The sequence below is a fragment of the Clavelina lepadiformis genome, chromosome 7 (genome assembly GCF_947623445.1).
Source record: "Clavelina lepadiformis chromosome 7, kaClaLepa1.1, whole genome shotgun sequence".
Taxonomy (NCBI): Eukaryota; Metazoa; Chordata; class Ascidiacea; order Aplousobranchia; family Clavelinidae; genus Clavelina; species Clavelina lepadiformis.
In genome coordinates, this window is record NC_135246.1 from 11,792,822 (window position 1) to 11,820,145 (window position 27,324).

General features: G+C 35.6%; 3 protein-coding genes across 5 annotated transcripts; 1 reads left to right on the top strand and 2 right to left on the bottom strand.

Annotated features, from left to right (window-relative positions):
• Positions 1-1,791: 1,791 nt before the first annotated feature.
• LOC143465652 (T-complex protein 1 subunit theta-like) lies at positions 1,792-7,792 on the bottom strand. Its single transcript, XM_076964054.1, has 12 exons — positions 7,632-7,792; positions 6,787-6,877; positions 6,553-6,632; positions 6,342-6,435; positions 4,454-4,561; positions 4,057-4,185; positions 3,777-3,902; positions 3,413-3,561; positions 3,131-3,304; positions 2,703-2,909; positions 2,326-2,529; positions 1,792-2,173 (listed from the first exon to the last, which is right to left on the bottom strand). Exons 1-12 carry the CDS (start codon positions 7,689-7,691, stop codon positions 1,946-1,948), a joined length of 1,650 nt encoding a protein of 549 aa, XP_076820169.1. The 5' UTR covers positions 7,692-7,792; the 3' UTR covers positions 1,792-1,945.
• A 2,357-nt stretch (positions 7,793-10,149) lies between these two features.
• Positions 10,150-13,497, bottom strand: LOC143465917 (pyridoxal kinase-like). 3 transcript variants are annotated; one of them, XM_076964441.1, is made up of 7 exons: positions 13,334-13,497; positions 12,990-13,149; positions 11,725-11,808; positions 11,487-11,630; positions 11,240-11,377; positions 10,956-11,101; positions 10,150-10,812 (listed from the first exon to the last, which is right to left on the bottom strand). In XM_076964441.1, exons 1-7 carry the CDS (start codon positions 13,415-13,417, stop codon positions 10,717-10,719), a joined length of 852 nt encoding a protein of 283 aa, XP_076820556.1. In that variant the 5' UTR covers positions 13,418-13,497; the 3' UTR covers positions 10,150-10,716. The 3 variants fall into 3 exon arrangements, with proteins under 3 accessions (XP_076820556.1, XP_076820555.1, XP_076820554.1); XM_076964440.1 differs by having other exon boundaries at positions 10,879-11,101; XM_076964439.1 differs by having other exon boundaries at positions 10,904-11,101; positions 13,334-13,496.
• A 4,680-nt stretch (positions 13,498-18,177) lies between these two features.
• Positions 18,178-27,309, top strand: LOC143464477 (coiled-coil domain-containing protein 146-like). The gene is made up of 21 exons (XM_076962257.1): positions 18,178-18,978; positions 21,401-21,483; positions 21,634-21,718; positions 22,254-22,378; positions 22,542-22,692; positions 22,890-23,047; positions 23,388-23,496; positions 23,648-23,766; positions 23,841-24,027; positions 24,126-24,218; positions 24,367-24,537; positions 24,633-24,758; positions 24,832-24,959; positions 25,121-25,345; positions 25,454-25,573; positions 25,670-25,778; positions 25,874-26,002; positions 26,070-26,207; positions 26,332-26,487; positions 26,605-26,697; positions 26,862-27,309. The coding sequence occupies exons 1-21, from the start codon at positions 18,823-18,825 to the stop codon at positions 27,063-27,065; spliced, it is 2,865 nt and encodes a 954-aa protein (XP_076818372.1). The 5' UTR covers positions 18,178-18,822; the 3' UTR covers positions 27,066-27,309.
• The last annotated feature ends 15 nt before the right edge of the window (positions 27,310-27,324 follow it).

Here is a 27,324-nt window from a genome sequence, read left to right on the forward strand (position 1 = left end):
GTTTTCTTAATAATATAAGTAGCGTACATGGTGTGAACCAACGACTATGTTATCCATTTGCTAGCTTTAATTTTAGCGTCTGCTTTCCCTTAAAATTTCAGATTACTCTAAATGCTAAAAGTCCTCATTTTATTATGTCCAAATCCTGCGCACTAAACAACTTAACATCATTTCGTTTCGTCATCGTTTCAGTTAACGTGCCGAGAAAAAAAGGGCTGGCAGACGATGGCGTAAAATTTTGAAACGCCGTAAAATCTCCTTGTAATAGGTAATCATTAAAAACAATTTTGAAGAAACTACAGATCTTCCGGATTTTGGGTTTATAGAAAAACGCTGAAAATTTTATGAACGCAGATAGTTGAAATGAAGTTACGAAGAATTTAAATCAAAGGCAAAATAAAGTTTCGATAATTAATTAAAGCCAGCAAACTGAAGCTTTTGACATAGGCCTACAATGACGAAAGAAAATGTTTGTAGGTAGGAGTTTAACAGAGGAACTAATACGTAGAAAAAGAGTACAGTCAAACCAAGAGCTCGATGGATTGATAATAATTAATTAATTATAATGCAAAAGGCAAGAGCGCAACAAACTGCAAACTGATTAGAGTAGCACAGAACCGGGAATTTTGGAAGACCATCATACTATGATCATAAGTATATGATGACTATGCTATGACTGCCTACCTTCTATGCGAAGGCGAAATTTCATGACGATGAAAACTCGTGTATTCTTTTATATTGTCTGTTTTGCAAGGAACAGACAAGTTTCCTAATAAACAGAGGTTGTACTATATCGGGCCGTGGCCTTGATCTTACTCACGTCATAATGAATTTTGTGGCGTATTTCTACCTCCGTTGTTTACCTTTAAAAATGGATATAGTTTGGAAATCCGACACTTTATTTATATTTTTCCACGCGAGATTTCGCAAGCATAAGCTTGCTTCTTCAGGCGTACTGCGAAAAAGGCCTTAACCTTCAGAGTGCCAAACTGTATCTTGTTGTTTATTTTACTATAAAATTTGGTTAACACGGTTCAGACAACATCAACTTTAAAAAATAGTTAATTTTACAACATCAAACCTAAGTTTGATGTTACATATCGATCAAACAATAACGAACTCCGATTCATAAACTGCAACGCGTTATTTGCTTTTTTAGAAATAGGCTGCTGAAAGTCTTTTCCAATGCCCAATAATAACTAATCAGAACGACAAGCAACCTGCTGTGTTTAAGCCCATTATTTTATGACACTGCTGCTTTCATAGTGTTCGAACTAGGGCTGGAAATTTAGGCGGTTTTCTTTAGCCGTTACCTGAATGACATTAGCCGCAAGCTGCCATAGTCGCTGATTGTCAAGACACATTGTTAATTGCAGGCAAAACTACTTCGTATTTTAAAGATATGTGATGAAAAGTATCGTATTAGCAACTTATTTCATGGTAGACTACAAAGTTCATCAGAAACAGAAAGTATTTAAACATTAAAATGACCAAAAACGTAGCAAATTTCTGCAAAAGAATGAATTACCAAACATTTTACTCTACACTCTCTCCTACAACTATGCAAGTACGTTTTCGCCTAATGACCAACAAAGCCTTTAGTAGTTTAGTCGCTAAGAGCTGATAGCCGCTAAAGGCTATTAGACGGCCAAATTTTCCCAGCCCTACTCAATACTACAACGGTTATAAACGATAGGGAGTCGCAAACGGAAAATATAATTAAGACGTACCGCAGCAGCGTAGCCTGACAACTGAAGGAGATATAACATGCGAAATTGTTCCCAATACATGTACGAAGTAATCAAAGATTTATTCAATGTCTAGAATACGACTGTTAAGTTTCATGCAAAACGTTGCCGACTATGCGACAAGTACAACACTCAGAACTTTGGAGGCGTAATAACCAGCTTCATTCCATACAAGAGATGTTAAACGACGTTGAAGCCTATTCATCAGCGTCTTTATCCCAATCTCCACTCTGCTTCGGAGCTTTTGGTCCACCTGCTGGCTTTGCCATGATGATCTGGTCAACACGGAGCACGGTGACTGCAGCATTGGTGGCCAAACGGAGTGCCCAATGCTTCACCAGGTACAGGTCAAGAATACCAGCTTCTGCAACATCTATAACATCGCCAGTTTCGATGTCAACTCCGTTGCTGGTTCCATCTTCACCCTGTGGAAAAAGTTTTGAGTGTTCTTAGAAAAACAGGCCCAGCAAGTCTTACTATCAAAAGCGTTATCTACATAACAACCTCTATTAAAGGAATGTTTCACAATGGAACGTTTTCAGGTAGTTTTGCTTATGTAATAAACATCTTCTGTTACCTGATGACTTGCATATAATTTTGACACAACTTCAGTTGGATTCAGGCCAGCGTTCTCGGCCAAGGCTCGTGGCACAACCTCTAATGCTTGAGCGTATTTCTTAATGGCATACTGTTCAAGTCCTGGACATGATTCACCAAACTTGGCAATTCTCTTTGCAAGTTCAATTTCACATGCACCTGCGCCTGGCACTTGGCGTAAGTCCTGAAAATAGAAATCTGCGGTTTGGTTGCAATGTTTGTGACATGTGTATTGTATAATGTGCCTTTGTACGCTGTGGTGCCACATACTTGATGAAGTATAATATAGTTCTGTTATAATATAGTCAAAGCTGTACGAAATACCGTTAAATACATGGTCAGAAATGGTCAATTTACCCTGGTCAGAACTTTGAAGTTGTTTACACCATCATCAACCGCTCGCTCTAAGTCATCCATAATATTTTCAGTGGATGCACGCAGAGCCAGTGTGCACACTTTGCTTCCCTCTTCAGTAGCATGCTCAAAGACCACAATTCTCTTATCTCCCACCTCATCCTGGCGTACTGCAGTGCAATGACCGGTTTCTTCTGGAGTTGGTGGAGTCTGTTGTGATTTTAAATGAGACTGAGCATACTGGTTGGAAATTTAGGATTATATAAGAAGACCAATAATGTGCAATTTCATAAAAATGCATTTAACGCTCGACACATAAAAAATTCCTGTGCCAAATTCCAAACAAAATGACCAACAATCAAATATTGTAAAAAATAAATCTGAAGAAGTATTTGCATGAATAAACATGTATGTAATGACTAAGGTCTTACCAATCTTGGCAATGCTGTTGCATTTACCGTTCTACAGAGTCTTCGAAGATCCCATTTTGAATTGAGCCTTACCACCATAACTTTGTATTTATTTGCAAAATGAAGAGCAAGATCGGACACCTTTCCACCAGAAACTATCACATTAACACCAGTTGCAACAATGCCCTTGATTTGCTATGGAAAAATTATACATGAGCATTATGTACTTGCAAAGCATGCCCAAATAAACTTGTTAATTGTAAGGTCTCAAAAGCCAGAGTTACAATAAAAAGCTTGACATACAGATTCCATGAGGTTTTCTTCCCCAGCACTGAAATCAAGCAATTCCTTTGCATTCTTAATGAGAACTGTTCCCTTTGTTTCCGTGTTAAGCATATCAAATGGACATGAATACACAGCAATGTTGGCATTTTTTACACTGTTTAAATCACCTGTAAGTAATAAAGTTCTGATGTAAAAGTGTAATTTCAGAATAATTTTAAGTACTAAGACACTGAAAAGATTAGCAACGAATAATATTAATTGAACTAAACTGACATTAAAAACACATACCAAAGTTTTCTTTGTTTATAAACTATTCATGTAGAAGAAAGTATAAACAAGCGCAAGCTAACAATAAGCACAGAAAATATAATGAAAATAATACTTTCACATTCTCTTATAAACAACATTCCGTTGATTATTGATGAAGAAGTGATTCCTGAACCAAGCAGTTTTGATACTCGCACGTTGTCCACATTAAATGCAATCCGATCAGGTGGAAGAATTGATACTGTGAACAATTTACATGAGTTTTTCACAAATTATAAAACTTATATATCAAAATTAGTTTATCAAATTTAAAACTCTGCAGAAAAACAAAAATCCAGATGATATAAAAATCACACAGTTATCAAAATCTTTTATTTAAAAATTTGCTTTTTCACCACAAGCTTTAGCAATAAGTCTGGCAAGAAAATCTTCATTTCCATATTGTTTACTGGCGATGCCTGTCCGTAGAGCTTTTGTAACACCATCAACATCTCTTAAATCTTTGACTGAGGAGCAGACAAGGTCTACAAATTCAAAAAATTAAATTATATTTTGTTTCGACCATAATGCATCGATGCACATCAACCTGATGATGCAATAGTAAAATAAAGGATAAGCAATCAGTATAAAAAGAATAACTATACAGATGTTAAGCAGGTTAAGATGGGTTTGATGGCATAAAAACAAGTATGTTTTCGAAATTTATGCTGGTAAAACCATTTATAATTTACAGATACAGTACTGTCTTACTAATAAAATGTTGCTATGTATAACATAACCAATATTAATCACCAGGTAAAATTTCAATGGCTTTCTCACAAGCTTGTTCAAAACCTTCAATAACCTCAGTAACTGAAAGTCCCATGCGCAAGAGTTCTTCTGCCAAATGCAGCATTGAACCTGCAAAGCAAAAATTGTTTACCAGTAATAAGTTGCAAGTAAGGATGTACAATACTGTACTACAAAATACTAAATATATATTCTAAATAAGTCTATTTCGAATGCGAAATTTCAAATCCTATTGTAGAATAGTTTGAAAGTTAAAAAATTCAAGTCAAAGCATTTTTTTACTTCACCTTTCCCAAGTTACTGGTTATTGGTTACAAGTTGACAATTGTCAAATAGACATGATGTGGTTTCATTAATGACGACTTATATAAGTAGTAATTGGTTTTTGGGTGTGAAATCAAAATTGACTGCTTGTTGCAGCAATTGGTGCACCTGCCACTGGCTACTGTATTTCCTTGATTAAAAGCTGCCCTCGAAAACGATTGAAAAAAAGTAGCCACTCTTGATTACAAGCCGCAACGAATGATGCTAAAGTATTACTCTACTAAAAGTTATTCACACAAATAAGCTTCTGGGATAGGTGCTCTCTTTGTGGTACTGTCTCGATCAACATACAATAACAAACAAAGACTGTTATAAAAAACAGGGTTTGCAACATAGTAAGACAGTTCGATCGTCTGTTGATCTGTTAAAAAATAGAAGCCACAAAAAACGAGCAAAAATAAAAAATAGTAGCCGCAGCTTCCAATCGAAGAAATACGGTAGTTACAACCAAAGACATGTGGCCATCTCACAGCTTAGTGATTGCTCAAGAACTGTGTGTTATACAATAAAAGACGCTTACTAGAGCACCCTTGAGAATTGTAAAACTTGCTCTAAATAGCAGTTTTTCTGTCATAGTATGAGACCTGTTTTACTATATGGCAGTTGGTATATAAAATATAATTCGCATGTTTCATATTGAGTATTTTTATTCTCATTTGCTGAACATTCCTATCTCTATTCAGTGTTTGGGATAAAAATAATTACTGGTTAATTTTTGATTGTGAGGCTTCACGTTTTGTTGTGTGATCCACAGTGCAATCAAGCTTCAAAGGCAAGGATGACTCTTCACTGTTACTTCCTCAAAATTACTTAACTGCATTTACATTAAAATGCTTTAAACTGTTCAACTATTTTAATACCGGTAGAAAAAGTATTATTATTTGTTCTATTAAACAAGTTTTACTCTATGTAAGTGGTTCTCAATGTCTGCATTATTGCAAATCGTTAAAAATAACAGAAATGATTTATCAACAGGTAGCACAAAAATCTATGTATTGTCTACAATAAATATTCCTTTTACAGTGCATTTAATGAGACACAGCTTCTTTCAGTTTTGACTGAGGTTGCAATATAATATATCATGACGTCAAAATGAAAACCAGAGTAATTCATTGAAATTTGGTTTAAAACAACTCTATTTTATTGATTGATTTGCAAAAGTCAGTATTTAAAACCATTGAAAATTTTTGTTACGATGTAAGAGGTAATAGTTGAAGGATAAAAAGTAGGCTCAGTTTTTTACAGGTAAGCCGAAAAGTTATGTGGACAAGTGATTGAGAAAACTATTATAAAGCACTGAATTGCATAAACTTTTTTTTGCGTTCCAATCAGAGTTGTAGCGAAAAGCTAGTTGCTTTGCTACATTGTGACTAGTGACAATAAAAGATTTATACAATTTTAAAAGAAAAATAGATTTTAAGGTCCAGAAAATATACAAAAATTGAATTTGAATTTTCTAATATACTGATTCGTTATTCTAAAATGTGCATCTCTAGTTGCAAGCAACGTACAATAATGTTATTCTCCATGATAATGATTAATTACCACAATAGAGATCACAAATTACCTGCTAAAATGAGCACGAGATTTGTTCCATCACCAACCTCCTGTTCACACATCTGGGATGCTATCACAATCATTTTTGCTGCAGGATGCTGAACCTTAAAATTAGTCAGTATTAATTACTGTCTAAACTGGACTAGTAAAAGAGCAACATTGCAATTCGTATATAAAATAGTGAAAAATTTGATATTTCAAAAAGTAAGCCACTAACTCACTTCTAGTTCTTTTAAAATGGTAGCGGCATCATTGGTGACGAACAGTTTTTCAATGTGATTAATGACCATTTTGTTCATGCCTACAAAAAAATTAACCACAGATATTAGAACCGATTACAAGTCTGGTTAATATGCAAAGCAATTTATGACACAATATATGTACATTGTACAATTATAATCAAGTGACCAGTTTTAAGCACAAAAGCATTTATGATTTTTTAACAAGCTACTAACCGTGCGGGCCAAAAGCTGATTTTGTGGTTTGTGTTAGCTCATTACATGCCTTTATATTCCGATAAACTGCTTCTTCCAATCCTTGGAAATGCTAAAAATATATTGATCGTTTATTAAAGTTTTAGACCAGGCTAACTTAAATTACAGCGACACAAATGATAAGTAACAACAAATAAACAATATATTAAAAAGGCTGCCCTTATTTCACTTAAAAAAATCATGTGGTCAAAGCTATTTTTCACTGTTTCCTGATAACTTAACTTAAATGTTGTGACATAGCAACCTGAACCTACCTTCTAATCTAACTTCAATAGAACCTTAAATAGTTAAAATCAACATTTTCCATGGCTTTTCTCCTTAACCTAACCGCTTATCTTTAACAACGAGCTACGTGACCTACATAAGGTGAAATAGTAACTCTATTAAAAATCAGTACACACTCTCACGCCGAAATTGTTGTGTCTTTACACATGATTTCCATTTATAAGGCCTCCTACTAAAATGAACAGCAGTTTTCGATGAAAAATCGTATGCGAAAAAAAAATTTGACGTGACAGCATGGATTTAAGCCACATTTCTTTGTTCACTTATTATAAGTTGGCATTCAAACAACCTTATCAACAAAACTTTTCCTTGTTAATTTATTATATATCAGCGCAATAAAAACAAGTTTGGTGTTTACGGTGATGAGTCTCGTGCGTGCAGGTTTTACACTTCCCGATATGAGGTAGACTTAAATGTTTTCTAAATTCTTAGTTGAAAACTGTGAAATTTTCAGTCTGACGAACAATGACACATTTTTTTCAGGCACTGATTTGTACAAAATTAAAGAAGTGTAGACTTACTCTTGCTCCATCCTTTAGCATCTGTGAAAAGCCCGGTGCTTTTGGAACCCGAAATGCCATTTTAGATTCACAGTGGACCTATATAAAGCTATAACGAATACGATACACTAAAAGATAGAAATAAATTTGGCTTACTTTTAGAATAAGCAGTATAATAAGTCTGCAAACTAAAAACGTTTTCGGCATAACGAACATTTCACAAAATGTTTCATTATTTTCGGAATATTCGGTAGGCGTTCCACAGAACATTCTCGCATAGTTTGAAACAACGACTTAGCAACTGGAAGTTGGAGACCCATGTGTCGATGCGCTTCAGTGATTTTCTACAATTGCGGCTCTGATTTCAAGCACATAGAAATGTTGACCGGCAGAAGCAGTTTGCTTGATGGTTTGATCAAATTAATTTTCTTTCGTTAAATAATATGCTTGCGCAATAATATCATTTTTAATATTAAAAAGACAAAAAATGTGTGTGTCTATCATAACTTGCACAAAGACAAGATCGGTAACCGGCGCCCGAGCGATGAGAAATCATCGCTGAGTTTAAGTCTTGCCAAGACTTCTCTCGGTCCAAAGAGATTTAAACAGTGTTTAAATCTCTTTGCTCGGTCCAAGTACAAAGATTGTGATACAGTACCATAACATTTGTAACATGGGCAATATCAAATATTATTGCACTTTTAAGAAAAATGCATCATAAAATCATGACATGTCATATTATTATACCCTTAACACTAGAAGGACGGCAATTTTCGTATACCTAGAAGGACGGAGTGCGTCAATTGATGCAAAAGGTCAAAACGGCGCAAATCTAACGTTTTTTGTTGAGAAAACTGTGCTGTTGCTCCGAAAAAACTACTTCTATCGCATGTCCGCTTTGTGCGTTTTAATTAACAAAAGCAATCGCATTGAAAATACAAGCACTCGTGCCTAAACACTTCTGTTTCACGCAACTCCTTTTTCTTCTTGCACTCTTCCGGGACTTCTCTCCTGTTCTGGCGCATTGTCCCTAGACTCCCTACGAGGCTGCACTTCTTTTCCGCAAGTCGCAACGCCAAGTCAAGTGAGGTCAAAAAATTATCGCAAGTGACGTTGTAACCTCCTTGAAAAAGCGGAGCCATGAGTTTCAGTACAACGTCGGTGGGCACACTCACGTGGGGGCTCCTTGCGTCATCTTTTCCAACGTAAGGAAAACCGTTGAATAAATATTTGTTTTCAACGTCAACTGCCAGCCAGAACTTTAGACCAAACTTGTCTGGTTTATTGGCCATATATTGGATAAACTTGCAGCGTGCCTTACACGGCAATAGTTGCTCATCCACAGTTATCTTCCACTGTGGAATGAATGCTTTTTGGCAGTTTGATATAAAACTGTTCCAAAGTTGTGAAGCGAGTGCAAATTTATCATGCAATAGATTCCTACGCCTTTCCGTCTTCAGATCAAAGCGAAGGAATCGTATGAGCTCCAGAAACCTGTCTCTTGCCATGGTTTGGGAAAACATCGGACATCCCCACGACCTCCCCCACAAACTCTTCACAGGGAAGTTGCGCCCTCCTATCACGCCACGAGCAACCACCAAGCCGACGAATTTATCTAATTCATCTAATTTATCTAACTAAGAAACTCTTACTACACTTACGCTTCGATAAACTTCAAAAATTCCGAAATTAGGCTGCGCTTGTGACGAAACTACTCTGTTTTGCGGAAAAGTCGACTTGCATAGTTTGTCACACCTCTGTGTTGGCAGCTGTGACCTAATTCGATAAACCTGTAATTATCAGCAGAAAGAAAACAATGCTCTCTATCGCGAGAACTGGTTTTTGTACTGTAAAGTAACAATGCGTCAATTGACGCACCCCGTCCTTCTAGGTCAGAGGTCGGGAACCTATGGCTCGCGAGCCAGAAATGGCTCTTTTGAAGACGGCATCTGGCTCGCAGATAAATCTAAGCTGGCATTTCTTAGCTCAATTGTTACGAATAAAACTTTTCTGTTATTTGTAGTTTTGTAATTTCTGTACCATGCAGCACCATGCAGAAATCGCATTAACAGTAATTAGCATGTTATTAAAGAGTAAATTCAGACATTTACCGTTGTCTAAAATAGTTGGTTTGCTTAAAAATGCACACGTTAGTTGCATTAAGTGTTGAAAAATATTATATGGCTCTAACAGAAATAAAAATTAACAATATGTGGCTTTCATGGCTCCTTCGCCAAAAAGGTTCCCGACCCCTGTTCTAGGTAGTGACCACGTTAATTATCTCTACCGGTAAAATAAAAACTTCATATTCATGGGTTAGTTACCTAACACTAATGTAGGAAAAGTCAGGAAATATCACGGTTTTGCGATGCACCACTTAAAAGTTATAGATGCACTTAGGTTGAAAATGCGTCAATTGACGCGCCCCGTCCTTCTAGTGTTAAATAAAGATGTCCTCTTAAAACTCTTCACTGACTTCGATTTTATAAAACTGACAAAGAATGAGTTCTCTCTTCTTTCCGAAGTAAGAAGACATTACCACAAAGAAATGTTTTTATCTTCCACATATACTATGAAACTTATGGAATTGACACGCAATTATATTTGACAACCAATCACAAAAAGTACGATGTGATCCACAATAAATAATGGCACTATCACGACGTTAAAAATATTGGTAACGAAAAACTCAGATACCACACTAGCAATATCCAAAAGAAAAATCTGAAACAATTGGTTTCATACTAAACTTGAAATTCTCCTACTCATATGAATATTTAGTTAAAAATAACGCACCAAAAAATCAGTGCTGGAAACTACCAGCAAATTACGGAGCCTTACACATGCACACTATAAATTTGATTGCATAGAACACATAAAATATAAGAATTTTACTATAAGCAACAATCATAATGTTAAACGTACTGATTGTAAATAAATATGTTAAAATAACACATGAAACATTACGGCATATCCGTAATAAAATATCTTATAGTTTGAAGTTATGGTGCACAGAGTACCAGAAACATTACACCACAAATCCAACGTAGATAGAAATTATACAGCAGGAGTAAAATGGTAACTAATAATTACAAGTTAACTGCTTCTACACAAAGTTCAGGTTCTTCAATGTCTTTCTTGCTCTGAATGAGTCGTAATTCAAGATCGGAAAATGTTGCCTTCTTTCCAGGACCAACTTGAGCTAAAAAACATACACACACTCAAAAACCAAGTGATAACAAATTTTATTACAAGATAAAAAGCTTACATTACGAGCAGAAATATCAACGTACTGTCTGCAGCTGCTTTGGTTCGTTTTAGAATGTGTTGCATAGTTGATATCACCTTTTCCAATGCGATTTTTAAGTTATCGGGATGAAGATGGGTCCAGGCAAGTAACAAGGCGGCAAATAGATCACCAGAACCAACAAATGCAGCATCAATCAAGTTCATGACAAGGCGAATTTGCTGATATTTAATTCCATTGTTATCTAAAAAGCAACAAGAAAGTGAAAGAATGTTATGAGGTTTTTCAGGATTGCAGTTAATTTAACACAAACGGTAGTTTTAAAATTTCATTGTAATGTTTACATCAAATAAAGAGATATTGTGCACTTAAGCAACTTTACTATTTCTTTTGCTTCCATAACCGATAAGCGAATTGACTCCACCAAGACTGGAACTGCTGATCACAACAGTTGACGGACCTAGCTCATGAAGTTTGCTTATACTTGTAAGTGCTTCGCTTTCATTCGTTATTTTCGAATCTGAAAGTAAAACAAAGTATAAAAAAATCAAAACTAATATGTGAGTCAAATTATACAGTTATTGCATTGGTTAAAAGGTAGAACTACTTGCAATAATTAGCTAAATGACCTGTTAGGAGTTCTGCCTCAAATTGGTTGGGGGTTAGAATATCAGCTATTGGTATTACTTCATTCTTGTATACAGGTAGGAGTTCTTTGGGGACATACATTTTACCTTCTCCGTCCCATGTGTCACCCATCACAGGATCACAAACTGATAGAACAAACAAAATTTATTCACCGATTGATATGAGCTTGCCAAAAGCTGCTTTTAAAAAATAGCATTTTAGTCACAAACATAAACTTACCAAAAATGAGTTTTGGATTTCTCTGCTTCAGCTCCTTGATAATTTCCACCATTTTTCGTAACATATCTCTGTCACGACAGTATCCTAAATACATAAAGATACAATAGATCATGCAATATGTGCTGCTACCGCATTAGTCACAACATAAACACTTTATTTTAGATCAGGATTCTTAAACTTGGGAGGAAGGGGAGCTTGAAGCTACGTTGACTATAGAGTTATAACTTTAAAGACCTAACTAACAGCCAACAAGTCACATTAGTCAGTCTGTTTCTTTACATACATTTTTCAGTCTCAGCTGTTACCAATTCCACTAGAACGATGTTTACAGCTGTTTTCTACATGACAGCTGGTGATGCAATGAAATTTAAAATAGTTTGGATTTCATTCAATGCAATTTAATCCAAATGAACCATTTTCTTAAGACTTAAAACCTAAGAAAGCAAATACAACTAAAACAGAAATTAATCGAACGATATGTGCCATCTGATAAGCATGTAAATAACAAGGTGCTCTTGTTTAAAGGTGATGGTAAATGCAAAGATACACATTATAAGCACTCTATCCCACCTATTGCAATATACTGACAGTAGCATTAAATGAGACTAACACTTTAAATTCTAACTACTTTGTTATGTTACCTTATGCCACAATGAGTGTCAGGCACTTGTTAAATACTTAAATCAATTGTCTCAAACTTCTTTTTTTAACAAACCATTCGTTAAAAATTACCTGAAAGAAGAAATACTTGCACAAAAATATTTGTGCCGAAGGTAGCTTATTTGTGAAACATTTTAACAGTTAACTTTTTAAGGAATAACTCTTCTTGTGAAGTTTCGCCTCGACCCCTGTTTTATGCTCAGAATGATTGGATAAAAATAATGGCTTTATTAAAGGCAAGTTTCCTAATTCAACTGGCTGAGCCCAGTACTGTATCAGGTCAACAACGTGTATGTTGATGTTAGCCACAAACAACAATTTTTGTCAACATGCTGCTTCTTTTTAACAAAGTATTTCAATTTGCACATATACATATGTACCATTGTATCACTGACACCAACCCATAATTTAGGCCCAGTTGGTAGATAGAAAACTGGGAATCTCTTTCACATTTCTTTAATTTTGAGATATGCTGAACAAGGGGGGGCAGACTAAAAATTTTAAAAACCATTGTTTTAGAGTACATCTTTAGGTATATCTAGTATAGCTTTAGGCAAAAATAGCTAAAAAAAAACAAAAATTGGTAAAATTCAATTGTAGTTTACCTGTCAATACATAGTCATAATGAATTACATTATTCTTCTTCAATGTTTCATACAATTCTTCAATTTCTGCACAATTTAGTACTTGTCCCTTCCAGTGAGGATATCCCGTATGGTTAGAAAATTGTACTGAGTTGATAAAGTCCACTTCAAAACCTAAAAGCTAACAACGCAAATAAAAATATTTACAGCCAAATTAAGAATACAATATTTTGAAATAATTATGGGGTTTTCCATGGGGCTGGATGACAGTTAATGTAAAAGCTGCTGAAAAACAACAATGAAAACTTGAAATAAAAATATACATACTTGATATGTATTACAAGCATCCTGCATACTATGCTCACCTGAAGTGGAAAGACTGCAGAGCGGTTACCAACATAGCCACGCACAACATGGCTTTGTATTGATAAAACACGACAGGTTTCCATAATAATGTATACAATTACCAACCTACTCTACTAGCAGCTCTTTAAAAAATATAATACATAAGTTCTGTACAACAAAAAAGTGGATGTGCAAGCAAATTATTTACACAAGATGTGTTAACTATAAAAGCTTACAAATCTGTAAGCATAGTTAAGAAAGCTATTATAGCCTACTATCATTATTCTAAAGTAAGGCCATAGAAAATTGCTGATAAATCGAGCAAAACAAAAACAAGTTTTTCAGTGTGAGCAGTGAGCAAAGCTGCCCTTGAAAAAAGGGCACACAAAATGATACTAAAATTATAGGATAATTATTATAGGAAAATGGGCGGAATAGTTAACAAGTGTTACCTGCCGATGAAGGCGATTTTTGTGCAAAGTAGGCCTAAGTACCACAAACTTAAAAATGTGAAATTGTTGATTGCTTGAAAACTAAAGCATGCAGAAAGAAACTGATTGCAGATTCAGCATCCAAAAATTATATGGAATCACTGACAAAAACTCTTGCAAGACAAAATGAAAACAAAAATGTTGACCTGTGTTATCTACCATTCTAGAATTATTTCACTCATTCACATACTTGCAATAGTTTTAAAATGAAACTCTGTAGTCTAGAATTCTTTGCAGGTTACTGTATTATTAAAATAACCTGAAAAAACTTTATCAGATTAGTGTATTAGATTATTTATCAGATTTGATCTTAGTGACAGTCTAAACACACGCAGCAAACAGTTTGGAAATTTGAAAATTTTGTCTTGTCAACAAACGAGTCTCGAATATTTGAATATAATTTACCCTAGCCATCTGCAGGTTAACTGGATTAGCAGCACACCATCTGTTGTGCAAAGGATGCTGATCAAAGATATTTATTATGACAAGAAAAAAATACTAACCGCCATTGATTAGAAGCGGATAGATTAGATAGAAAATGCTTAAAAAACAGTAGCCATAGCTTACAAACGCGACTAGCACATCCACCCTGAACTCAATAACGATCATATTCCAATTAAGCAAAATAAAAACATAACCTATCACAGAATTGTTCAAGACTGCCAGCATGAAAGGCGCCATTAAGGTTTGAGGAAAACTTTGCAGGTCGCAAATGGAGGTCACCCTAACGTAAGCAAAGGGCTGAGTTCACAGTTCTAATTGCCCTAATACTTTGCTGCTTGATAACTAACACACTTTATCATATTTTGTACTTGTTTGTAACTATGCTTGCAACAAAGACAAAAAATCATCACATGTGTGTGCTACCGGACAGCAGGATATGGTCGTTTTCAACAAGATTTTACACACGCCAAACATGACAAATGCAGGTGGGGAAAAACTCGCAAACGCAATGGAACTGCACACTTAGGTGAAGTAGGGTTGATAACATTCCATACAGAATGGGGGGAGGGGTACAAAATAAGGGCATATGTCATCAATGAACTATTTTCTGGGATTTTAATACATGACATTTACATCCTTGTTGTGGGTAGTCATAACTTGGGTATAGACAATGTCCAAGACCAGGAGCTACCAAACTAGTTTAGTACTAGACTAACTAGAGATTCGTTTGTCTGCCCCACCTCACTGTGCCACAAATGAACTTATTGCAGATGTATTATTAGTGTATTGAACAAAGCCGTAATTTGGCCCGTGATCTTCAGTTCTCAAGCTTATCTGGCCCTTATTGAAAACATTTTAGTGATACCTGTCCTAGACATACAGAATGAGGAAAAGCACCAGTAATGGAAAACGTTACCAATGAAACCTTTAAATGTGATTGTTGAGACTGAACGTTTATTTATTAGTTCTCAACAGCCCTAGTAACATCGCAATGGGTGATGTACCAAATGGGGGCATTGGTTGCTCACGCACTAACTCCGTGATGTGTATGTTGCCTTTGTTTTCTCCGGTCTATTGCAGAAGTGCACAACCAAATGATATCACAATTTGAGTAGGTGAGGTCTAGTACACAAAGGCGTCCTGTGGTTGTGGACTATTGCAGTAGCCTAGACCAGTTTTATCTTTATGATACAGTTTAATTTAACGTCTATGTCCTGGCTTTAGTGAGGATTTCCTGAGTTGGTAATCCTTCTCCCCACAATCGATACATACATGACGTATGCCCTCATTTCCCACTCTCCCATTTTGTACGTAATGTTGCTAATATATCTGCTTATAGGCACGCATTAATTACAAAGTAAATGTATACAGTTTGACTTATTCAATTGAAAACTGAGTACACAGAAGTCCTGTCTAAGTCAATAAATGCAAAATAACGCACCCAAAGTGCATCACCAAAAGTCATGAAAAACAGTATTGAATGCGCCTATGTCTGTATGCCAACTTCTACAATCTGGGTGTTTGTGGATTGTGGCAACTGCCGTAGGCTAGCCTACTTGTTAATACGTTACCGGTAATCTGGCCTTGTCAAGCCAACAGGAAACAGCTGATTAAATGCATACAGGACATGCATGAAGGCTAGTGAAGCCTAGACCGGATACACAGTACACACCAACGGGAACGTTACAACGAAATTTTTTGGCAATGCTTTAGCATTGCCTATGCCTATGCCTATAGACGTACTGGTCGCCGCAGCAATACAAAAGAGGTCGAGCAGTTTGAGCAACGCGCCATAGAGAGGATTGACGCGATCTTACTATCGGCCCATAACACCAGAACGTGACGAGTGCGCTAGTAAATGTCTGTCATTGGTGCGCTGGAAAATGGCGGACAATATAATGGACAAAGAGGGTAACCAAGATTTAATTTCTGTGATGAGTGATGACGTAACGGGCACAGTGATTGCTTACATAGTTATTTACCTTCGGGCAAATTATAATTCAAAGCGGATTTACAAAATTCAAAATACAAAATGCTATGCAAAAAAGATCGTTTCTCTATTAGACACACCTAGTTTTTTTAACTGAGAACTCAAAAGTAGTACTAGTAGTGACCACGTAAAAATGTTTAGCTATTAACCCAGACGGTCGAACTAATAAAACAACTGGAAATTCATATGTGTTTATCTCAACGTATGCAACTCATTTCTAGGATAACTTCTAATCAGCAATATTCAAACCTTGAGATGAGATTCGTCAGTATCAAGGAATAATCGTGAAACAACATCTAACTTAACCCACCATCTCGCTCGACTAAGGAATGACATCCGCCAAACCGGCATATTATATAATAATACATTCTTTGATTTTATTCAATACAGTACTAAACTTCAAACTAAACCAAACTCTCAAAGTTATAACAGAAATGAAAATATTGTTTTTCGTCATTGTCTATCACCACCATTTTTGCTGTTGAAGAAATTTTGGTTTCCTGTTTGTCTAACAGGCTAAAATTCAGAGGGCGATACTAATTCCCAACATCTTATTGTGTTTAACTATTAAGTTTTCTTATTCTATTGTCAGCTTCATCGATTGCTGAGATATTGTACCTTGCTAAGCTACGCAGTTGCAGAAAGTAAAAACACGCGGTAAACAACATACAGGCGTAACTGATTTTTGAGATTGTCTCACACGAGTATCTCCATCTTTAAACAATACTAGAAAAAATCGTGGGTTCAAAGCAATTTTTACAGCTTTTTGTTAAACTCACTTAAATGTTATAAAATAGTAACCAGAAATGTTCCTAGATACTGTATAAGGATTTAACGCAACATATAGACCATAACGCACGCGGTTCATGGAAATATTTTAGTATGTGAAAATAATCCAATCCATAATCAATTAATCTGTCATACAAATCGATTTCAAACTATGACTTTGTGATAAATATATCAATTAAGGTAATATAAAATTGTATACGACATAGAATTCTCGTCTATCGAATCAGTGAAGCATAACACTGCGTGACGTAATCGATTGTTGCCCTGTGCGTGCATTTTGATTTATTCACCCTTTTCAGTCGTACGTTCAACGCCGCAACATGTCTTTGTGCTGTTGCTGTCACAATGTTCTATCTTGATGTATTCGTTCAAAGAAGCTTCAAATATAATCAGATTATACAGTAGTCATTCCTGTGTCATTATTGCTGAAGTCTATCAAAGTTCACTGTTAAGATACACACAAGGAAACAGACTTTGTAGTGTAAGTGGGGAAACCTTACAGGCTAAGGTAACATATACCACATTTCATTACAACTTCATAATTGTCATGAAGAATGTCATAATTAGCGGCAAGTTTATAACTTTTTATAATATAATAATATAATAGTTTAAAATTTTTTGGCAATAATTAATTATCCACTAAATATTATTAAAAATTTTTGGTCCAAATTATTCCAAAATATTCTTTTTGACCTGAATTTAATTTATTTTAGCGCTTGCTCTTTATTTTTCCGCTTTAAAAAGAAGACTACGTCGGCTCGGTAGTCAAGTGGTTACAGCGCTAGGCTTGCAATAATGCGGTCTGTGTTATCTGCCCAATGATGCTACCGTTTAAATGCTCGTGGGCAAGACATTAACAACGCTTGCTCGAGTCGTGCAAAACTTTCTCAGTCCAAGGAAAAAGATTATCATACCACACTAATAATCCCTAATGAGAAGTTTGCTTTCAGTGCATAGGATAAATAGGCCAGTAAATGTAATGCTGAAATTTGCATACAACACTTATAATATAGAATATAGGACAAAATGAGAATTACGGTATGCGCCGGTAAGTTAGCAAAGAATTCCACCTTGTGCATCGAATTTTCCGGCAATCCTGCGCATCAAACGAGCTTTCCAGTAGGGCCAACAGTCATCCACAAGTAGTGATTTTTGTAAAGACTTAGTTCATAGACATCTTTACATAAAGGCGCCCCTAGTGTCGGTTGCTAAGGCCCCCACATTATTGTTTCTGAATGGGCTGCTAATTTGCTTGTTGAGTTTGGAAGATGTTGCATGGATAAGATTTTACAAACATTTATTGTACATTTATACGGTGGCTTCTGTTTTAGCGTTCATTCATACTTTTATACGAAGAGTCATATATTACTTTAAAGAGACTAACGTTGACATAACTGAAACGTCAGTAAAGCGCTTGCTATCACTACTTTACTGGTAGGCTGGCGTACTTGCGCTTTTGGCTATAGGTTACATAATCCTATTACCTCAATTTGATTGTGCAGTTATCTTATACCATCAAAGTTAGGCTAACTCAACAATCAACTAGATAATCCTTCTTTTACCAGCAATTGTTATGCATTTAAAAATTTTCTTAATTTGTTAAATTTATTTTTTTTCCATCCATAGTCCTTTTAACGGCAATTATAATGTATTTAAAAATTTTATGAATTGTTAAATTAATTTTGCTTCATACAGCCGCAAGTTTGATACATCAGTATAGCTTTATTGGTGCTGCACGTACCTTTTAGCCAAATTGTCAGTATCTTGTCAAGGTAAGGTACCGTACTAAATAACTATGAGCAGCAGTTTGCCTGTTGAGGAAGAAAATGAATCTGATGAAAACATATCTCACGAGAATCGACCAATATCGGCTCTTGCACCGTCAGTTCGGGGTCAAGAAGAAGGTCAGGTTGAAGTAACAGCAAGCCCAGCTTTTCAATGTTTAGAAGAGGTTAGTATTTAAATTAGAGTTGTGAAAAACTCACAAAGAAAGAATTTGAAAGAAAGAATAAACACTATGCCTTTGCCACTGTTTAAGGATATGCTGTGGAGCACATGTATCAAACTCCTGGCCTTCGGGCCAAATGTTCCCCACCGCTTTGTTTCATGTGACCCACCAAAGATTAACTGTTGTAGTATAAACTAAAGGTGTCTAACCCATGTGTCGTGTGCGGCTATCAAAGATTTCAAGTGCAGCCAGCAGCAGCAAACAAGTAGCATTATAACATCAGCATACACACAATGGCATAATTTAACTGTAACGTCACAATAACCAATGTGAACTTATCATGCATGGGCCAACAGCAAAAGTACTGTGTGTAACGTAATTTGAAATTCTGTAAATTTGTTAAATTGTTTAACACCAACTAAGCTGGTGCCAAATTTAAGTTTTCTTGTGAAGGTTTTGTGCATTATTGTTCCCTAATGGCTAGTTTAGTTTCGGTAAAATACGGAAAATAATGCCATTAGATTTGTACAATTCCAATTTTAGAAGATAATGAAATAGCAATGTTCAGAGCTGTACAAGAGAATAAGGAATATCTATTTGAAATAACTTGGCTGAGCCCATGTTTGATATGTTGATGCAGCTCGCATCTTACTCGAACTTTTCAATGTTCCCCTACCTGCAGTTTGATTTTGACAACTCCGCTGTAGAATGTAGAGCATTTAGAGTATGTTCTGAATTTTTTTTACAATGAAAGCATACTCTATTTTCCTTTCTTTTTCTTGACTAACTAAGTCTTATTGGTTCTGCTTTGGTAAGGTGTGGCAGCTAGGTCGCAGCACAAAACAGACTTTCATGCACAGGAAAATGCACTGTTTATTACTACAGTCAGACTTTGTTATTCAGAACTTTTTTGTTTCATTGCAAATGGTCGCTGTAGTGAGATACCATCTGGATAATCCACAGTGGAAAGCGTGGCACATACACGCACAAGACAACTTTAACATGTTCAATACCAATTAATGAGAAACAAACCAGACAAAGTTGGCTGCTTGAATGATGGTTTGTAATTAATAAAGAAAGATTTAAGGCATACGTGTCAAACTCCCGGCCCGCGGGCCACATCCGGCCCGCTTTACAATAAAACTTGGCCCGCAATGCTATTTTATTCATTGAACTATTTCTGGCCCACGAGATCATTGTACAGTATAACTTACTTTTTTCAAGCAAGAAACAAGATTATAACAAATCGCACAATACAGCAGCACAACAGTTGCCCCATTATACAATAGAACAAATCGATTTATTCTAATGCTTGTAATCTGGGCTGCTTTTTTTGTATTGTTTGTTAATTCTTTAATGCTTTTGCAAGAGTATGAATGAAACATAATGATGTAAGAGAGAAATAATCAAAAATATCCCAGTCAAAAATCGTCAAAAACATCAAAAATTTGGTGTTGTTTCGCTGCCTGTTCCAATTCATGTACTCGTGTCACGAAACGTTCTATCAAGTTTTATCCTTATACGGCCCGCGGCGTTAAATAAGTTTTGAGTTTTGGCCCCTGGTGCGATTGAGTTTGACATCCCTGATTTAAGGTATCAGTTTTAACCATCTTGACAATTTTTTTGCATTTTACTGCACAATTTTTAGGTAAAAGCTACCGTGTTTTCCAGTCAGGTGGATAATCAAAATTGGAAAAATGTAAAATTCTTTACAGGCCGTTACGATGAGCTGAATATAGTAGAACTTGCCGTATTTGGTCCACCCAAAATAAAATAGATAAAATTGCCATCTAGTTTAAGATGTGCAAAAATATCCTATTACAGCAAAAATAACAAGTCAAAGAATTTAAAAAATTGATCAATGACTGCACATAAGACACACATTAAAGTGTGACAAGTATGAAAACTTGAGTAAGTTGTCTTGTCACACCTGTCATAATCTGGTTTAGCATTTTTTCCATTAATTTGGTGTATTCATTCCTAAACTACCATGTCAGAGTCAGACAGCTGGGTTTCTTGATCAAACGGTGGAATGCATGGGAAAAAATTCATTTGTAGCAGTTTAATATGGGATAGGAACGATTCTGTTATTTTTTTAAAGGTAAAATAAACGAGGCTTGACTGTTGACATAAATTTCAATAATTTGTTTGCACGAATTTGTAAAGATCAAATTGTTGCAGAAATCAAACATGCAATGGCGAAATTTTTTTTGATTGATTGGCCTTGATATCAGTTTATCAGACCTGATAAATCAGTCTGCAACCACCTGGACTTGTTTGTACTACATTGTACACATTTTATAAACATTTTTGTCAAAATTTTAAAGCTGAGAGATTGACAATTAAAACAATGTATAGTTTCCCCACTTTTCTAGTTTCTGTTATGAACTATCTTGACTATACCATGATTGTCTTTTGTTTTTAGTTGTTTGATGCTGGCAAGATAACTGGAACAAGGATGGCTGAACTTAAAGCAAAATATTCCTCCATTCATGATATGTTGAGATCGTATGTACTGACAGGCATCATGCATGAAATATGTGTTGAATAATAACTGAATAGTGCCTGTACACTAATCCATCTTTCCCAGTATATGTTTATGACAAATTATTGTATGGTATTTTGTGCTTAATACATGACAGCTTTTAAAATGAATAGGACACGTGAATCAGAGAGTAAACTTTTACAAGATGCTAAAAACTTTACAGTTGAGCTTGAAAAGCAAAGACAAGAACTAGAAAAGGTAATTTCCTTAAAGTTTTGTTCTATAAGTAGTTTTAAAACAAATTACAGCACAAGCAAGTATTATTTTCAGAAAGCCTTTGTCTAAAAGTAATTTGATGTTACATTGTTTCTAACTTGTTTATTGCACCACCTAAATGTATATATTAGATTAGTGGTTCCTAGCCTTTTTTTGTTCACGGCACCCTTTTTTAGTAAAAAAAAATCACAAACAACACCATAAATTGCTTACCAATTTCTGATTTTTGCATTGTTTTTGGACAAGCTGATTACCGATAATGTGAAAAGGTCTACATCCGAGTTTTTAAAAGAAAATGAAATTGTTAAAACAAATTTGTTTGTGATTAAACGATCACGCTGCAAATCCTTTGTTTTGAATGAAATGTTGCGGCACCTATATCCAATCTGGTGGCAACCTTTTGTGTTATGGCACACTGGTTGGGAAACACTGACATAGAAAAATACATCATTACAAATTTTATACAAACTATGTACTATGCAAATACCTACTTTGCATTTTATTCATGTACATGAAGGCCGATCATTTTCCTGAGAATATTGACAGTGAAGTTGGTAAAATAAGGCAAGAGCTGTTAAAACGACACAATGACATACAACAAATCGAAGAAAGGGAATATGAATTACATTACAAGATTGATTCGTAAGTTAATATTTAAGACCTAAACATTTCCTATTTTGCTAAAACTTCTAGCACTACGATGTATATTAATAATTTGTAATGGTTTGTGAATCCTTGAAGCTATTTTTTCTTCATACATCCCTCTATATAAAAAGTTGTTATTTTCTTGCCTTTAAACTTCTAGTCTTGAAGAAGAGTTGCGCTTATTGAAGAGAGAATACGAGCGCATCCCAAAACAGGATGAGATTGAAACAAAAAAGAGAGAAATTGAAAACCAATCAGAACAAACTAAAAAGGAAAATGCTCAACGTATCATTGAACTGAAAAATTTAAGGGTAAGGGATATTTTGTAACTGTGGCACTTGGTGACTACAACTTTAGAGCTAAACGATAATACAAAAGATTGTGGGTTATACTAAATAAAATCCACACGTTAATCCCAGTTCAAGTATCTAATGACTATTTGGTTGAGTATAAAATGTTTTGAGGTGTTAATAAGCGCCACAAAACTAACATACCTGTATATATTTAGGAAGACTTAGAAACAAAACAAAGACAAAATACCATGGACTTAAAGGAACTTGAAGGTCGTATAGAAGAGCAAGAGAACTTGAAAAACAGCTTGGTTCAAATTCATGGAATACCAACACAAACTTCGAAGGAAATTGACAAAATTCACAAACAAAAAATGTATGCCACCATACTTAACATAAATGGATTAAAAGCGAGAACCTATATTTCAAACCTTTAATCGTTCGTTGAAAATCCATTTATGGAATAATTAGAATATTCAGTATTTGTTCCTGTGTAAAATTAAGTGTTATTAATGTCTTGCCCAAGAGCATTACAATGATGGCATAGCGTCACAGAGCATCAAACTCGGTTCTTATAATTGCAAGTGGGGCACTTTAACCCCACTCTACCAAGCCAACATTTTTTGATATTTTGCGGATGGTCGGATAGGTTGCATATTCAACACAGTGCATGCTTACGTACATTCAACATACACATTTTTTCATTTTCCTTCCAGAGAAATAAGCAAGGAGTTGAATGAGTTAAATGGAACATGTAAAAGCCTGGAATCGGAAATGAAGGTCATTGAGGGAAAGAGGTACCTAATAGAAGATGAAAAAAGAGAGGTTGGACAGTGTTATTAAAATTTAGTTTAAAAAAATTTTTATTTTGTCTTTAAAATCAAGTAATGCAATCATATGCGAATGGAAGCCTAACCGAAGTCAGATGAATTGAATGCAGCTTGAACTCTTTTCAAATATTTCTGTTCTTCTTTAGGTGGAGGAAGAACTTGATTACCAGAGAACTCTGCTGGAAGGCAAAGAACGGGAATACGATAAATTGATGAGAGACTTTGATTTTGAAAAAGAAAGAGAGGCTGTCCTTATCGGAGACAGGTGAGCTTCTACAAAGTTATTCCTGTTTTTGTATGGTGTGAATATTTTTCAATGTCTTGCTGAACCGATTACAGAGCGTCTCTTGACCTGTCTCTGCGCCACACACAGCTTGAGAAGAAAACAGGCCATGACACACTAACAAGAAAGCAAAGAGAGAAGGATCGAGATCTGAGACAATTGAAGAAGCTTGAGCAGCAGCTAAAGGTTGCCACAGATGCTCTCTCTCACCAGCAAACCATATTCGAAAAAGTGAAAGATCAGGTGACAGATGTATATAATAATTATCTGTACACAATGTAGTTATGTGCCATTTAGAACTAGAAGTTTTGTATTTGGACAACAATCTTGTTATCTTTCAGGCTGACTTGTTCCCAAAAGATGATGGCTTGTATGAAAAACGAAAACAAATACAAGCAGAAGTGGATGAGGCTAAGCGCAAACTCGGCCAACAGGTGTCTGAGTTATTTCTAAATATCTAATTTATAATTGATGGATACCAGAACCCCACCGCTAAAACAAACTCCTTGGAGGAATTATTATGATAACGGTTATGTACCTAAGAAAACAACTTTTAAATTTTGAGAACTTTTATTCGTTAAGAATTCGCTGACTTCTGTGGAGCAAGTGAAAGTAGAAGATTGCATTTTGGAGGAGGAGAGGCTCATTAAAGAGCAGGAAGAGCTGAGAGCAAAAGTTGCTGAGCTAACACGAATTGCCCAAATCAAAGCAGATGAAAGGGAGCAAAAGTCAAGGGATTACATGAAAGCTGAGGTGAGTTTCATAAAATACCAATGGAATAAATCGTAAGATTCAGGTTCATTTAGGTTTCATCTTGAGTAATATGTTTTTACTCATTTACTTTTTAGCAAAGATTCCATAGAGCAGAACAAGAACTTAAGGGCAAGCAACTTTCAATTAACGATCACAAGAAGAAGAATATTGAAGTTCAATTGCGTCTTCAAGAGTTTGCCAAGCTTTATGATATAATAAAGGTGAAAGCACTTTCCGGTTCAATGATCTTTAAACTAAAATTTTACGGCAATAAATTTTCTGCTTTTTTTTCAGAACGAAAGAAATAAATGTGTGAATCAAATTCAAGCTAGCACACAAAAGTCTGCAGAAATGAAAGAAAAAATTAAAATTCTTGCAAATGAAATTGAAATTTTAAGAACAACAGTCACAAATATTGAAAAGTTTGTTGATTGCTGTAGTCAACTAGACTTAAATCATCCACAATTTTTATTTCATCCTTTTTAACATAACATTCAAAGTATATACGATAACGTCAGTATAAGGAAAGACAAAGTCTTAGTTATATGGATGATAAACGTCATAATTGTGTTGTGACTTTTAGAAATCTCCAAAAAGCACGTTTGAAAAATATGAACTCACTGGTGCTCCGTGATTCACTTCGTAATGAGCGCGCTAAAGCAATAGCACTGGAAAGTGAACTAAATGAGAAAAGGGAACAACTGAAAATGCAGATTGGAAAGTTGAACACACTCAACAACCAGGCTGAGGAAGGGATGGTGCAACTTCGAAAGAAATATGAAACAGCAGTACAACACAGAAATGACAGGTACGGAAACTGCACTACGTTGTGCCATATATCTATCGAAATATAATAAAACAATATTGCTATAAAATTATGTCATATTTATATCCTCAATGAGCCATTTTGTAACAGAGGTGTCCAACTTGTGGAGCGTGAGGAGGAAGTTTGCATTTTCTATGAGAAGTTCAACATCCAGGAGACCATGATACGGAATGGTGATGTTTCCATACAAGCCATGGAAGAAGAAACGAGGTAATTCTTGGTGAAAAATTTGAGCTTAGTCAGTAAGGCTTTCTTTCACGTTTTTATGCTTAACGCTACTTTTGCTACTTTTTATGAACTATCCAGGTTCCTGCGAATGCAGCTCGCAGAAGAACAACGTCAAATTAATCTTGGTAGGAAAAACAAACCAAATATCAAGCATCTCAACGATGAACTTGTAACGCTTCAGATACAGGTAAAAGATATTAAGTTCCAAACTCAACTATAACACTTTTATCACTTAAATGCCCAACGACTTTGTGAATAATTTGTGATGCCTTCCTATTTTAGCTTTCTCAATGCCAAGATAGAATGAAAGATCTGGAAAAAGAATTAGAGGATCCAGACAGACCAGGCCGTGTCCGTCTCCTTCAGGGAAAAGATCCAAGCCCAACGGAATTGCGAGTTATGATCGAAAATGTAAACGCAATTTGTAATCGCGTTTTATTTTGATTTTATATCTAATCTCGACTTTTGTATTCATCAGCTCGAGATTCGATTGTCCGAGAAGGAGGAAAATCTACTGGAGCGTGACCTTGTTTTTGAGCAAGCCATCAGGTTGGCCGAACGCATCAGGAGCAAAGTTGACATCGGCAAGAATGATTCGCTTACGTTGGCTAAAAAAGTTGGTTGCAAACTAAATTCAGTATTTTGTTTACAATGGAAGGTATCATATGCGTTTGTAGAACGGTATCTATTTGAACCGATTCATTTTAATCCGATGACAACAGTTACATTTTTCTTCAAAGGTGAACGGTTTTCAATCCCGTATCAAAGACGTGACTCGTAAAATGATGAGTCTGGTTTCGGAGCTTGCAATGAAGCAAGCTGAAGCGATGCAACTTCAGCAGAAGAACAAATCGATGAACTCATCTCTTCAGCAATGCTATACCAGAATGGAACAGGTGAAGTTGATAAGCAATCCTAATAATGATAGGCCTAATTATATGGCAATCAATAAATTATGGTGGCTTCTTGGTGTAATCATTTGCTGGAGGTGTGGTGTGATTTTTGATCTTCAGGGCGAGGCTCCGAGTGACGATATTGCACTGGAATGGGAGAAGATCATCAGAGGAGAGCATCAGAGGAAGATAGTGGAAGCAGACAGGATAATGGTGAGTAAAAAAACAAGTTCGTCATTTCGTTACGTTCTTCAAAAAAAAAACTGGACAAAATTCGTAAGCTCATTTTCGCTGTGTTCTTCTCCTCACTGGAACAATTTAAAATTAACTGTTTGGTTTGAAATTGATATTCCTAATCAAGATTGTATTAAAATCAGATTGAGCAGGAAGAACAACAATACCAGCTTCCTGGAGGCACAACCACGACTGCCGAACCGCGTCCGAATGCGTACATCCCTGACGACGAGACCGACCTTCCCATTCCAAGACCGTACGGAGCACTCGCCCCTTTCAAGCCAACCGAGCCCGGCTCCTCTATGAGGCATACCCGAAAACCAATCCTTCGTCCAATCGAAATCTAACCTTGTTATTTGTTCATCGTCTCAGCGAAAGAGCGTTTTTACTTGTTTCGACTTTAAGAGTAGTGCGTCATCATACATGTAAATTTTTCGCCAACGTTTTTATAATGTTCACAATGCCGCCATTCATTAGAAGGTTATCACAAGCACCTACAGTGAAACCTAACAGTATTAAGAGCTTTATCTAATTCATCATTTCACTTGGCAATGCTTTCTATACGTTTATCAATAAATTTGTTTTCGCTGATGCAATGTGTGGGCT

What these genes read in the sequence shown, in the direction of transcription:
- LOC143465652 (XM_076964054.1), bottom strand. Translation starts at nt 7,691, where the DNA reads ATGGCATTTCGGGTTCCAAAAGCACCGGGCTTTTCACAGATGCTAAAG. An exon ending in ATCAGCTTTTGGCCCGCACG is followed by an intron (nt 6,633 to 6,786) that starts GTTAGTAGCTTG and finishes ATTTTTTTGTAG; the next exon opens with GCATGAACAAAATGGTCATT. An exon ending in ACTTATTGCTAAAGCTTGTG is followed by an intron (nt 3,903 to 4,056) that starts GTGAAAAAGCAA and finishes AATTGTTCACAG; the next exon opens with TATCAATTCTTCCACCTGAT.
- LOC143465917 (XM_076964439.1), bottom strand. Translation starts at nt 13,417, where the DNA reads ATGGAAACCTGTCGTGTTTTATCAATACAAAGCCATGTTGTGCGTGGC. An exon ending in CTGCAGTCTTTCCACTTCAG is followed by an intron (nt 13,150 to 13,333) that starts GTGAGCATAGTA and finishes TTGCGTTGTTAG; the next exon opens with CTTTTAGGTTTTGAAGTGGA. An exon ending in TTATGACTATGTATTGACAG is followed by an intron (nt 11,809 to 12,989) that starts GTAAACTACAAT and finishes TTATGTATTTAG; the next exon opens with GATACTGTCGTGACAGAGAT.
- LOC143464477 (XM_076962257.1), top strand. Translation starts at nt 18,823, where the DNA reads ATGAGCAGCAGTTTGCCTGTTGAGGAAGAAAATGAATCTGATGAAAAC. An exon ending in ATTCATGATATGTTGAGATC is followed by an intron (nt 21,484 to 21,633) that starts GTATGTACTGAC and finishes TAAAATGAATAG; the next exon opens with GACACGTGAATCAGAGAGTA. An exon ending in AAAATTCACAAACAAAAAAT is followed by an intron (nt 23,048 to 23,387) that starts GTATGCCACCAT and finishes TTTTCCTTCCAG; the next exon opens with AGAAATAAGCAAGGAGTTGA.